We start from the raw sequence: 15,056 nt of genomic DNA on the forward strand, positions 1-15,056 counted from the left end.
GTTACAGGCTATGCGGGGGGTCTTTGTTTTGTGCATCTGAAAGTTGGTACAGTGGGGAGCACAGGTGGTGCATTTGCCAGTCATCTCACTGAGTTAACCGGCAACACCTGGGTCTGCCCCGTGATCTCCTGCCAGCAGAGAGCCTTTCACGCTGCACGTTGCCTCAAAGTGCACTTAGCCTGGCACAAGCACTCTGGTGACGTCACTGAGAGGCTCTGTAGCTGTGCAATTCTATGCCACCTTGGTGGAACAGACATCACAATGCACTTTCGGCGCTGCAGTTGACACAATGGAGTAAGTTCCTTAAAAAGACCACCCACCTCTGTCCACCCAGCAGTGTCAACGGCAGATTGTGGAGTGACGTGTGGGTACTCCTCACCTCTCCGGTGTTAACTACCTCGCCTGGTATGCAGGAGTGCATGGGTTTGATCTCGACCCTGACGCCTGCTGTGTATTTGGAGTTTGCGTGCTCTCCCCGTGGTCGCGTGGATTTTTCTCCGGGTCCTCCAGTTCTTTCCCCTCCACATTTATAATCAGCGCGTGTTTAGAATATTTGGCTGCTTTAAATTTGCACCCGATCATTTGCGGCCAGGTAGCTTCTGAAAAAGAGCTGCAAAGCTCAGTGGGCCTTACCTGGTCCAATAAAAAAAAAGTGTTTAGTTTATTTGGCAGGCGTAGGCACAACACGCTTTCCCGGGCCCACTCTCGTGGAGGACATTCCGCTAACAGTGTCGTGAGTAAGCAATTGCAGGGCTGCACCTCAACTTTTACCTCTGGTGTGCATTTGCCGCAGAGAAGAGCAGAGGAATTCAGAATATCATGGCAAACCTCCAGAGACCACGGCACAGCGGACCAGGTGGCATTATACAATGCATTACACGCAAAGTGCTTGCGACAATTGAACCACAAAAAACCCCCACTAATCTCGTCAAGGAGCATAAGCCATCACGCGAATTCCGGTTATCCTCGCAGGAGCACATTTTGTCTAGGCGTCGAACAAAGACGGTCACCGCATCGCGTACTTTCAGATGCCTTCTGCCGCTGTCTGGAATGCTCTTCCTTCCGATATTAGGAAGCCACTGAAGCTATGCAATTTTAAATCTATATTGAAAACTTTGGGAGCGGCTATTGTGTTTAGTTTGTTGTACTTCCTCTGCACCTCCGATTAGCACAGTTGGGAATGTACGGTGGTGAAAGGAGTTTAACATACATACAGTGAGAGAAATGGTGAAGGAAAACATCCATTTGATATCGTGGTCTGCCACATTATTACCAAGTTCTTCTTTGCTATTTTCTTCTCGTCTGGAATGCTGGATTTATACCACAAGATCCAAACTCGATCCCAGGAGAGCAAACACTTGCACAGGCGTGCACACAAAGGCAAAGACTCCTCCGCATAGCCTTATCGACTGTTGAGGAAAATGCCGCTAGGGAGTGCCAATTCAGCCTGGCACATACCAGTTGGGTCATGTGGCCAGCAATGCACCCTGCCACTTTTGTCTCCACCGTGCTGATATTTCAACACGCGCCAAATATTTATGACACCGTAGGTTTTCGCGGCTTTGCAGACTCACTCTCTGATGTTGTTATCCGGTTGCGCCGCTCACGTTGCTTGCCACCGATGTCTGGACGTTTTCACGCCCCTGGCGTGTTTTAAAGAAGCCCCCAGCACGCGCAGAAACATGTTGGACATCACGCCGCACAAACCCGCGCTCACAACCCCGAAGACACAACGGACGGATGCGCAGCACTGCGCCACGGTGCAGCGGTGTGCGACACAACCGACTGAGCTAATTGTGGACGAAAATAAAATCAAGAAATTCGTGGGTTAGATCGTACAAATGTAATTCGCGGTGAATCTACCTCCGCCGACAAAACAACAACTTCACAGTGAACAACAATCGTTATGAAATCCTACGTGTTATATTGACTCAACCCATTGGTCAATAACACAGTGGAATGAAAAGGAAATCGATATACAGCAATACCCCGATGTACGTCTCCCGCTTTTAAGTCGTTTCGCAAATACGTCGTCACTTTATCAATACCGCGCCCGGATTTGCGTCGCCTCAACTCCACATGTCGCCAACGGCATCATCGTCCGTCCTTTCTGTTATCTGTCGCCTTCAGCTACTGCCCTGGTGAATCGTTTTGATTTACGTCGTTCCGATATTCGTCGTAGCACCTTTCAAGAACGCATCCCTGATGTAAATCGGGGTGTTACCGTATATAATTGGTAACGTCTTGGGCAAAGGGCCCTTCTTTATAGCACACACATCGGGAGGGTACTGACAGAGTGTGAACGATAAGAGATGGAGACTGCACTTGACACTATTGGGGCCTTAAAATAATAATATTTTAAAACTGTTTCCAGATAACCAGTTTCGTAAATCGTCACGTGAATAATTATTAAAAGTAACGTAAAAAATATGTGGCTGCCACATTGTATTGTGGGAAGACGAGGCATAATCCACTCATCAACAACAAATCACGGAGTTTAAAAAATAATAATGCACAGAGTAGAGCATGAGTCACTCCTAAAAGGGGGCACAGGGGTGGGGGTCTGTGGTTACTTTACCTGTACAAAGCTCTGCCACTTGGAATGTAAAGTGTGGCGAATCGGTAACCTATCGCGCATTGTCAACCTCAAGCAAATGTTTTCCCAAGTTTTCTTCAACAAAGAAGGGCTTTGTGGAATTCAACAAAGCTAATGGATTGCCAGGGTTTTCAATCTGAGCATAGTTTATGATTTTTGTCTTCACCACAAATGAGGCTCAATGTGGGAATGTTTGAAAAGGGGCTTTTGGAGGAGGACAACTGCGCCACAGAGAATGGCCTCCATTAAACTAAGTGACTCATCCCCCCCTCAGCGATGAGGCCAGTCATCAAGCATGTGGCTGAGTGGCTCTGGAGTCCAAGCAACTGAGCCAACATTGCCGACCTCCTGGGAGTGAATTTGGGTTTTAGCCACCTGTGGCAACAACCAAAAACTCAGCTTGTAAAGGGCTGATATTGTCAGCCCAATCACAATTATTTTTTTGCCTAAATTTCAGTGAGGATAATGAACGTAGGTGTATATTAGGTTGACTGACGCATCACGGACACATCGCCATTAGCAGGCCACACGGGAAAGTGCAGCGGCCCCTTAAAAGCGCGAGGATAAATAGGCCACGGGGATCTCTCCCAACGGCGCGGTGGCGAAACGTCGGACATGGATGACGAACAACACACGCGGCACAAACCCCCGGGCAACAAAGCGTAGCGCCGCGCAGCACAACCACGAACGCCCACGCGGCCAATTGTCACACAACCTTAACAGTCCACCGAGGACGAACCGATCGTTCACTGCAAGCGCACAAAAGCGTTCGGAGTAGGGAGGTTGCTCGAACGTTTCGCTTTGAGAACGTTTAAATCGCGATCGCACCGCAGGCATACTAAGTGCTACGTGTCGCCACGGCACCCGGTAAAGAACCGCCTGTTGTCCCTCTCTCCACCCTCGTCGTATTCACACCCAGGCGGCCGATAAACGCGCACCGCCGATGTTGGAGCTCTGATAAATAAGGTGCGGCGCTCCTGAAATTCGTTTTGATAAGTCGCATCACCACCGAGCCACTGCCACTGAAATTAGGTTAGAAACATGCCTTGGGATTATTGATTACTTTGCTGCTATAAATGTCCAAATGATGGGCCACTTTGTTGAGCTATCATTTGTGGCCAGTTCGCTTCTGAAAAATAAGTTTATACTTCAGTGGGCTTTGCCTGCTAGGATGGGGATGGTTTTTTTTGTGTTTGAGTGATTTGTTTACATTTCTTGTACATTGTATGACTATCATGTTTTTTTTAGATTGTGTTTGTTGTAACGTTCTTACCTGCCCTGACTGGACATCTGTGAAAGAGAGCTTTATACCTTATCGGATCCCTCCATTATCAATAAATATCCTGATTCTAATTCTGGATTAGTGCCGTCCCAGCCAGCAGCCCACCACAGCAACGCTCATGATAGGCAAGCTGACGGTTGAGGTGCAGCCCTGCAATTGCACTGTTCGTGCCACTGCTGGCGGATGGCAATCCGCTAGAGGGGGCTCTAGAGGGACTCCCTTGGGGGGGGGGGGGGGGATTTCTTGATCTGCTCTTTCGCGCTGGCCAGCAAATCTCAAAATAAGTGTGAATACCCACGCTTTTACCCCACCACACGCGGCCTGCCTATTGACTGTGGTGCACCCATGTACGTGTGCGTGTACGTTGAAATTAAGCCGCTGGCGTGGATGGAAGTGGTGTCTGAGGAGGAGGCGGGGATGTTGGCCCTGGTTGATATTTAGGAAACCTGCACCATTGTTTCAACTGCCGCAACGCGGAGATTGAATCGAACCGGCGAGCTCTGGGATTGGTGCTGCGAACCATCGCAGCACGGTGGCGGAATAACAAGCTGTCCTCCGCTTTGAAGGACAGCACATACAGCACCTATTACGTGAAGGGAGAAAGGTTGCTCTACGACACAGGTGCTATGGGTTGCTGTCCTTCGCAGTGAATGGGAAGAGACGCAAATGTATATTTGTACACTCAAAGCCATGTCCATAGTGTGCGAGCACACAGAGAATGTGGAGAATTGCTCAAAAGGGCATTCAAGGAACAAACACATATTTTAGGTGTGGTATTCTTCTCGTAAAAATATATATAAATTATTTCTAAAGAAGCCCACACAAATAATCACGGAGTACATTGGTTTTTATTCCTGTCTTACGATTATCAGCAGCACTTTTCCATTCATGCATTTTTAATATATTTACCATTTTGTGAAATGGCCACCCAAGGACATTCCCCTTTCAAATTATAATAAAATAAACTTTCAAGCTCCCAGGTTAAACGTTTGCATTGTAAGTGTTGTAACTGACACAATGGCAGTTGTATTATCAATCCTGTTACTCATGTGGAGTGGCACGCGATCATTAACTTACAGGGTGAATTAAAGTTATCTAAGACCATACTGGATTAAAATGTACTCAATTCTGACAGCCTAAACCCAGATTATTCAGGGATATATCTTTGTTCGATTTCCAACATGCATTTGTCCTTGGAGGAATTTAACTGGTGATGATCATACGAATTTAGATTGATGGGACGCCCTTCAACAATGGATGCAACGAGTGGTGGGATTATTATTTTATCCGGGTAAGGCCCACTGAACTATACATCCCTTTTTCAGAAGCGACCTGGCCACAAATGATAGCTCAACGAAGTGGCTTATCACGTGGAAATGTATTGCAGCCAAATACTCCGAACGCACGTTTCTAAATATGGAGGGGAAAAACCAGAGGACACGGAGGAAAATCCACGCGACCACGGGGGGAGACAGAAAGAGAGAGAAACGCAAACTCCAAATATACAGGCGTCAGGTTCGGTATCGAACCCATGACCTCGTGCATACTATGCGAGGGAGTTAAAAACTCGGCGCAGCGGCGCATTGTCGAGCAATTTCAGGGCTGCGCTTCTATAAATAACGAGTTTCAAGCCACGCAACGAGGTGATGTCACACAGAGCCATGACGCGGGTCCTCGCAAGATGACGAAATAAAGACGATAGCCGATGGCCGAGACTGGCGACGGAGTGGGAACCAAAGGAGGGAAGATTTAACTTCCAGGTGAGTACTCACTCAAGAGATCAGGATGAGTGTCGTTCGCAAGAGTGATCTGGGACCTGGGGCATAGGTCTGCCAGTGGGTGAGGGCCAATGATTGCTATCTATAATCACAATTGAGTCATTTGCGGTGTAATGATCGAATTTGGCAAATTTGGACCCTAACAGCAGCACACAACGGCCTAATATTGCGAATTAGGTCAGGGCATATTTAATGTCCAATGTCATGAGGATGGCGCCAAGTGTCATCATAGTTATTATGCCTGCAGTATTAATCAGGGCGGCCTGCTGGACAGAACCATTAACTTCCTTGACTTCCCCCCACACCAGAGTAATGTGACCATGTGTTGCTCATATCAGAACTGTGCTTATATGCGCTGTGTGCTGATATCCAGTTTTTTATGGGTCCATGTCACCATCCAAGGAACAGGAGCATGCATGACAAGATGGTCGCTTATGAGATCAGCTGACTTGCATTCATGAGGATGTCTGGGCATTTATAGTCGTGATAAATTGTGGTAGGACCTGATCAAACTTAATTTATCTGTGATGTTACAGAGATATATGGCGAATTGGTAGGTCACGGCTAATGATGATCGTGATGACATTTAAACATAGCACACGCATGAAGCAGTGCCAGGCATGCATTTCATAAATAAATACAGCAGTGTGCCTACAATATTTAATTGTGATCTTTGCAAACCGTGTCTTGGCGCAGAGCCATTTCACGTTGATTAAATATACCTGACAGTTTATTTTTTAAGGACACGGGATATTTTTTTACCTGCAAAATTTCTAAAGTGAGACAGATTTGAAAAGGGCATTTCACGAAGCGCACCAGCGAATATTTCTCACCATCGTCAAAGTGCATTCATTCGGCCCTATTTGTGAACACAAATTGGTCTAAAAATGCACACAAGTAAAAAGAGTTGGAGCACACAAAGAGCCTCTGTACACTGCTGCAGAAAGTTTAGTTTGCGAGCAACTATTAACGCAGACACGGAGCACGATGAGCCAGCACCACACCTGGCCTGCTTCGTCTCCCCAGTTCTAACGTCTACACACTGTGCTCATTTAAGGCTGAGCCGACCTAGGGGAGGGCCCGGACTGGTTCAGATATAACTCGTCCCTGTTGATTAGCCCTGACCGAGAGCTGACCTCAGGTTTGCCGGGCTAATCCGTAGATCAGTGCGCTCACCGTTGCGCCACCACTCCTCCACGTGACATACAAGGCAAAGACATGACACACGAGGGGGGTGGGTGGCCAGGACCACGCCCGACCCTTTGTCTCTCCACACACACAGTACTAAGAACTCTTTTGAGGCTGAGTCGACCTAGAGGATGCTCAGGATCAGTTCATAATAATCGTCAGTGGCATTGGTGGCCGTGAGCGGGAATAGAACTCGGGTCGCTGGGTTCACAGTGCGTGAATCACTGCGCCGCCGCTCGACACACGCAAAGGCAAAGATCCCCGGTATAGCCTTGACAAGACTGTTGGGGCAAGCACGTGTGTGTATGTTGAACTTCTTTCGCACCGTACGTAGCCAAGCGTGCCATATGGGAGGGTGCAGGGGAAGGACAACAAAGAGTGCTGCTCGTGTCCACTCATGAAAGCAGGCACGACCGACCGCCTTTGTCTCCCCAGTGGTGATATCTACACATGCTAACAGGTATGTATTTGAGGCTGAGTCGACCTAGGGGAGGCCCAGGACCATTTCAGATAATGTCGCTGGCCGTGAACAGGATAGAACTCGGGTCGCCGGGGGGGGGGGGGGGGGTCCATAGTGCAGCACGCGTTAACCATTGCACTACCGCTACCGCTTGACACGCACACACACACACGCGCACTCTCACATTATCACACTCGCAAGCACAAACACGGTCGTCACGCAGGTGCCCGCCCGCTAAAAGTTCAAAAGAACAACGGGACCTTGTGGGTGTGCAGCTGGCCGGTTGTGCATGCCCTACAAAGGTGCAACGTTTGACCAAGCCAAACAGCCCACCCGCATTCAGACTGTAAGTGCAATTGTTGCAAGTGCCCAGTAAAAAAACTACTTGCGAGCACAGCTGTTTCGCAGACTGCCGTGTGACCGAGAAGAGAGGCCGCGCGCTTGGCACGGCGTGGTGTCGGCCACCGAGGTTCCTATTGACAATCGGGAGAGATAAAAGTTCATTCAAATGCGCGGTGACGCGGCCCGGCGAGAATTAGTTTGTTTGCTCGTCGCGGAGGTTCGTGGTTTGGAATCCAGCGGCCACTCTACGGGTGTATTGGCCGCAAAAAATGCCAAACGCCGTTTGCTTTCACAGTGGACACTTAAAAATCCCGTCATGTATTTTGCAAGAATAGGCCATTGTGTGCCGGTGTTATGGTTAAAATGAGAAACATTACACCGCAATTTACTATAAACTAAAAACTAAACAATTTTTTTGTATTTTGCCAGATAAGGCCCACTGAGCTATGTAACAATTTTTTTTCCAGAAGCGACCTGCCCACAAATGATAGCTCAACGAAGTGGCTCATCACGTGGAAATGTATCGCAACATGTTGACTGAATGTGGAGGGGAAAAGCCGGAGGACCCGGACAAAAAAGCCACGTGACCACGCGGAAAAGAGAGATACAAACTCCAAATATACAGCAGGCATCAGGGTCGGGATCAAACCCATGACTTCCTGTCGACCAGGTGAGAAGGTTAACATCTCCTAGCCACCGTGGTGCCCCCTGTGGAGATTACACATCGCAATTATCCCCCTCCCCCCCCCCCTCGACTACGGAAAACTGGGCAGGCCTCTCCTGACAAATCGTTGTGAGACTCAGTGAGACTTTCCTGGATAAAAAAGCATAATACTTATTCAAGCATTAAAAGGGAAGTGACATCACGAATATCACAACATCCCTTCCGCTGATTTTACAGCCAAAGATTGTGTTACGTGGCCTCGAGTGACATCACTTGTGAAGACAAGATCTGTGTGAACGAAGACGCACTGATGTATAAGGTGACGTACAATGATCGGATAACCTGAAAGTACATCAAACATTTTCCTTGAAAATCTGAAAATCATAAATGTTAAATTCCAAAAAACATCCCTCCTATACACATACATATATAGGTACATATAAACAGGTATATTATCTGCCTGTATCTCTTGTCTATATATCGCATCTGTCACCTCCCTAGGAGTTTATAAATTGAATGTAGGTGGGGGGAATGAATGCCCCCAATGGACCAGCGCCAGTGCTGCATAGGACTGGCATGGATTTTTTCAAACGTGGCATTGATTTTTGTTCGTTTGTTTACACCACAGTTGCTGAGCACAGTGGGCTCAAAGGCCCCAAAAAACGGCGAGCGACCAACAGCACCACCAAAGCTCGTCACAGCAACGACTCAACGCGTTTCTACGAGCTCGGGAAAAGGAGACGGGGACGGCGGGGAGGCGATACCCTCTCCGATGCTTGGAATACGAGTGGCAACCACCCGCTGCTGAAAATGAAATCGAGCCTTCCTCTTCTTTACAATTAACGGGCACTTTAGCAACCCTGTAAGAAATAAATTGACAAGCCACTGACCCCACGCAAACTGACTCGGTGTTGGTACGCACTAAGCCCACTTGGCCACTTATCAGAGTTAAACCGGCTTAGACCGCCCTTGTGGTCTGAAAGGGATGCAGTCTGTTTGCTCCGAGCAAGGGCCAGCAAAGTGGAATTGCAAATCCACAGCTGAGTGGTTAATTTGAATGTCTGACAGTTTTCCCACGAGTTTGCATTACTCGAGCGAGAGAGAAGGGAGAGCCATCTGACGAAGAGGGACGCCCCCCCCCGCCGCCGTCCAACCATTGCAAAATCAGTGCTGCCACATCATTATGGCAAACGCAGACAAAATATAGAGCCTCGTCCTGATTGCGAACGTTATTCCAGTTGCTTGCACCGCTAACAAGTGCTACCGCGCGCACGCACGCCCGCAAGCAGACAAGAGGCGGATGTGATGCTGTCAAATTTCGGCTGGCCATCGAACAGAGACGGTCACCGCACTGCGCACTTTCAGACGCTTTTCTGCGGCCGTCGGGAACACTCTTGCGTTCTGATGTTAGGATACCGCCGGAGCTACGCACTTTTAATTCTGGATTGAAAACTCATTTTTTTAGAACGGCTTTTTGCGTCTGGTTTGATGTCCCTTCCGCCGCACCTTCGATTAGCACGGTTGGCTACGTACGGCGCAAACGAATTTCAACACATACACACACGCACGCAGATTGACTCCGTGACCAAGTCATGTCTGTTTGGCTTCGCGCTCAACAAGCGGTGCGCCGTCATGTCAGCTGGTTGGAGGCGTGGTGGTTGTGAAACTGTGAAACCGGACAGAGCAGGCCACGCCAACTCTCGCAGGCACCTGGCAAAACTCTAGCTTCAATCGACAAAACGGACCGTGCGTGTGCGTGATGAGCACGGTTGGCTACGTTGCCGTGCGAAAGACGTTCAACATACATAAGAAGTGTTCATGACTCGTGTACATTATAGGACATTTCGGGCAAATAAATGAGAATGTAAAAAAAGACAAGAAGAATCAAAATAATAAGGATGATTCATCGAATCAACCGGGGGTAGGTGATTAGTAATCCTTATAAATTATGTCTAATGATTAATCATTCAGAGACCTTTTCCAATCCATTGTCGGATAAAGGACTCACCACGCCGTGTCAGTCACGTGGGCTGTTTGACCATACTTCACCACGCTGGTCAGTGCCGGTTGGCCCAGAATCAGTTCCGAAAGCGCCTGCCATTGATTTCAGCCAGAGCTTCGAATTTAACTCACCGGCGCAGACCACAGGTGCAAGCACTCCGCCCCACGTGTACCTTATTTCGACGCGAATCTTATTCAAGGCTGTCCTAAAGGCGTTTGACCATACTTCACCATGCTGGTATATGGGCAGTTGGTGAAGGTGACAATGGTACCCTGTGAAACCATTAAAAAAAACTATTTTGTATTTAATCAAGTAAGGCCCACTGAGCTACATTGCTCATTTTCAGAAGCGACCTCACCACAAATGATAGCCCAACGAAGCGGCTTATCACGTGGAAATTTTTAGCAAGCCAAATACTCTAAACGCACGTTCCTCAATGTGGAGGGAGAAACCAGAGGCTACGGAAAAAATCCCCACGACCACGGGGAGAACGTGCAAACTCCAAATATACAGACATCAGGGCGGGGAACGAACCCACGACCTCCTGCCAACCGGGCGAGGGAGTTAACATCCCGCCACCGTGGCTAGAAATCAAAGTCACATCGGCAGGTTCACAGAGCAGCATGCTAACCCCTGCGCCACCTCTCCCACCCATCGCGGCGATTCGTTACATGGCTACAAGTTAGAAGAAGTACATGAAAACACTGCCTTGCGTAGGCGTCGAGCATTCTCATCATCGCCCCAGGGTTGGAACACTTCAAGGCTGACTCCTGTGTCGACAAAACCTCGGGTATGGTTTAGAGGTCAGAGGCAAAATGACCCCGTCGGTGTCCCGGGTTTCCCTGACTTGAAATTCATCGCTGTTCTCCCCCCCCCGCCCCCAGGCATCGGCGCGGCAAGACACGGCAACACGACACGCATCACTCGTGCCTGTGAAGGGCACAATCTATCCTGATGTTCGGCCTGCCTGCCTTCCTTAAAGAGACTCCACAAACGTTCTACGCAACATTAGACCGGCGCTTGCCACCCTCATTGCTTTTGCCGCAAGAAGGAAGGGCAGGTTCCCGGGCTGCCCATGCTTAGCACTTGCAAAAGTGGAACACGGCAGGGCCAGCGGTGGAAGATAACAAAGGTAAAGGTGCAGCCGTGCAACCGCTTGCTCGCTGCACTGCTGGCGGAAGGGCCTCCACTACAGGAGGCTCTGCAAAGAACATCTATGTGGTATCTTGGCCTGCTCTTGCTACGCTGGCTAGAGATATTGGAAGAGGTGGTGGTAGCTACACTTTACCTCACCGCATGCGATAACCGAATCGACTAATTGTGGTGCACCGTTTTGCCTAATGCACTGCATGATGACGATGATGATGAGGATGACTGGAGAAGGAGTGAATAGCAACATGCCCTGGCGTGGACCCAGCCTAATCGATCCATTCGCATGCAACTGAGTAGAGCAAACCAGTCGCTCGAGCGTGGGCCCAGCCAAAGCGTTCCGATCGCATGCAACCGAACTGCGCAACTCACTGCTCAGGCGTGGACCCGGCCTGAGCAAAATCTGAACACAACTGGGTGGGTGGGGGTGTTGTAGGTGGGGGCAGGGGAGTGGCGGAGGGGCGTGTGGACACTCTCAGGGCACGGACGATGGCCAGGGTTCTCTGCCCGTGGTGAGCACGGGTTCAGGGTGACGGACACGCGCACAAGCGGGGCGGGGGAGGCGCGGCAGAGGTTGCAAACGGGTTTTGATTCCTTACCCGTACCCGTACCCGGCCGGGTACAGGTAGCCGTATCCTACCCGTACCTGTATCCTACCAGAAATAAGTGACAAACAGTTACTCACCAGTGACTCACAGCCTACCCGTAGCCGTACCCGGCCGCACCAGGGTCGCAAACGGCTACCCGTACACCCGTACCCGGCCGGGTACGGGTAGCCGGGTATCGGGTAGGGTACGGGTATTGGGTACCCGGTTGTGACCTCTGAGGCGCGGCCCTCGCGCCAAAGCTCACCATGACGGAGACGTGCAGCATGTGCAGCTGCTCATCGAGCTGCTGTGAGTTGGGCCGCAGGGTGGGCACCGCGACGGGGGAGCGCAGCGCCACGCTGTCGCGCAGCACGCGGAAGTGCAGCGTGCCGTTCTCCAGCCACCGCTGGCGCCAGTGGACGGCGGGAAGCTCCTCGGCAGGGCCCATGATCTCTGGAGACGGGGAGAGGTGTGAGAGGGAGAGGGAGGGAAGAGGGAGTGGTTGGGAGCAGGAAAGAGAGGGGGAGTTGAACAGTGTTCGGTTTTAATATGTAGTAGGTTTGCGAGACCAATATTATCCATAATAACGGTTTTTTTTAGGTTAGTTCGCGGAAATTTTAATGTGTCGTGAACCCGTCACCATCCGACACAGCCAATTTGTAAGGTTTGTCCCGTAAACAAAACGTGCCAATTACCTTTGCTCTATATAAGATCGAAATACTTTTTCACAATTCTGGCAAATCGCCTGATGAAGCTGGTTGTAATCACCAGCGAAACGTCGTCGAACTCAAATTGTAAATGTTGTGGCTTTACTCTCCAACTCACCGGTGTTATTGAACAGTATTGTGGGTAAAGCGAATGGTGGCTCGGCGGTGGAGCGAGCGGCTCGCAACGGGAAGGTCGACTCAACCCAGCATCTCTCCGGGGTAGATAAAATAGCTACGATTTTGTGGGGAAGTTAACGGTGGTTGTCCTACGGATGATCTTGCCCCCGCCATAGGAAGGTAGAATTTCCACCACTGGCTCAAGGCTGTAGGCAAGAGGTTGGCACCGCCTCAATGCTCATTTGAGCAAAGAATCACTGCGACTTTTAAAAGTGCTCTGAGATACGTGCTTGGTCATATTCAGGGGTCCAATCGAAACAAGGGTGTTGGCCGAAAGATTCAAACGGATGTTCGTCTGACCACACACGAGGCAGTGAAGGTGCAGGCAGCTGCCTGTCGGGTGGAACAAGAGACTTTCAAACCAACTTTGGACTCCATTGCAAACAAAACATCTCGAGGGATTTCCAAGGTTCAATCATTTTTGACGCATCATGAACCAAACAAAAACAGTACATTATGATACTCTTAGGTTTTTTCGGTAAAGTCACGTAGGTAAAAATAAATAATCAAAATAATAGAAATGATAAAAGAAATAAAATAATAAATCACGACGTTTCGGAGGCAACACAAGTCTCCGTCATCAGGTGGGACCGTCATAGCTAAATTTACTGTATCAAGTGAGGCAAAATTCCAAGAGACAAGCTCTTAAATATTATTTATTTTCACCTACGTGACTTTACAGAAAAAACCTAAGAGTAAGAATCCTTGCAGTCACGAAAGCTTCAAATCTAGAAGTACATTATGATGTTTCTCCAGATGAATGTCGTCGTCGTGATTGTTCACCGCAGTCATCGCACACAAAACAGGAATCACGAAAACCAAGCGCAGCCACGTAGCCTCATCCCCCCTCGCTTCACCTCGGCGGAAGTGCTCACCGCAATGCGTTGCTGATGATCTACTTCACGAAGGCTATGTAAACTGTGGGGCAATGCAATTGGCAATAAAATGAGAAAATTTTTTTCCCCCTTTTTTCCTGTGAAATGCCCTGCGTGATGTCATTCTGAAACGTTCTCATCGTTTTGCCATTCTGCGAGATTCGAAAAGGAACACATTTGGTCCACGCGGACATGAAATGTCCATTTGACTTGGCCGAGGGGCACGGTGGACGATTGATTTTCGAGCGGCTCCCTCCTTTTTACAAACGGCTGCCGCTCTCGGCGCAGCGGAGGAAGCGAAACATCGCCAGCACAAAAAATTAACCCCGGAGCCAAAGAAAATTCAAGCGCTGAACACGTCAAAATAAACACGGACGCACACGCCGGGACTATGACAGGTTGATAAGTTCACCAAAGCGCGTGTTCAGTTATTCCTTGCTAAGTGCTCTTCCCTTTTCTTTTACCATTGCCCCCCTCCCGACCCCTCCCCCCGTCCTCCCACCACTCCCTCTACTCCCTTTCTTAAGTTATTCCCTTACCTTCTCCTTCCCACATGGAAGTACACACACCCCGCTCGCAGTCCCCACTCAGTAGGGGCAGCGAGCCCAATCTCCCCCCCCCCCCACCCTCTCCTCCTCTGAACGGTGGTTGTTCTAAGGATATCCTTGCCCCCGCCATAAGAGTGTGGAATTTCCACCACTGCCTCAGGGCTGCAAACGGGAAATGAGCATCAATGCCTCAATGATAATTTGAGCAGCAAATAAACTTTCACTTGTGTTTATGAAAACATAAAATAAAACCACAGACATGAAATGTGGCCAGATGGCTGAGGGGTCAGAGTAATAATCTGGTACAACTGAGAGCCTGATTTCGACTCAGAGTTTTTATCCAGAGCAGATTAAAGAGTTGTATAGCGAGCAGATGGACTCAGTCTTGTCACCAATAACTGCACAAAAAACACGTTGATGTTAAACTTAGTATTTTTTACTTAACGTGACACAATTCCCACGGTGAGAATTCATACACCAGGTTTGACCGTTGCGTAAGATGTGCAGGAAAGGACACCTTTAGTGTGGAAGCCGTGTTCACTTGAGGGGATTTTCAAGAAGTGGTTCTGTGACATTTGCTTCTGTGGTCTGTTCTCCACTAGACGGGCTCACTGCCGTCTGGAGCGCTCTTCCTTCCGATATTAGGAAACCGCTGAAGCTACGCACTTTTAAATGATCAAGATTGAAAACCCACTTCTTTA

General features: G+C 49.1%; 1 protein-coding gene across 1 annotated transcript in view; it reads right to left on the bottom strand.

Annotated features, from left to right (window-relative positions):
- The window catches only part of LOC133354672 (astrotactin-2-like), a 484,322-nt gene that overhangs the window by 412,935 nt on the left and 56,331 nt on the right, over nt 1-15,056 (bottom strand). The window contains exon 2 of the mRNA XM_061571710.1: nt 12,314-12,501. Within this exon, the coding sequence (XP_061427694.1) occupies nt 12,314-12,501 (188 nt within the window). The remainder of the gene's footprint in view (nt 1-12,313; nt 12,502-15,056) is intronic.

The sequence above is a fragment of the Lethenteron reissneri genome, chromosome 48 (genome assembly GCF_015708825.2).
Source record: "Lethenteron reissneri isolate LAM-NWPU_2019-01 chromosome 48, ASM1570882v1, whole genome shotgun sequence".
Taxonomy (NCBI): Eukaryota; Metazoa; Chordata; class Hyperoartia; order Petromyzontiformes; family Petromyzontidae; genus Lethenteron; species Lethenteron reissneri.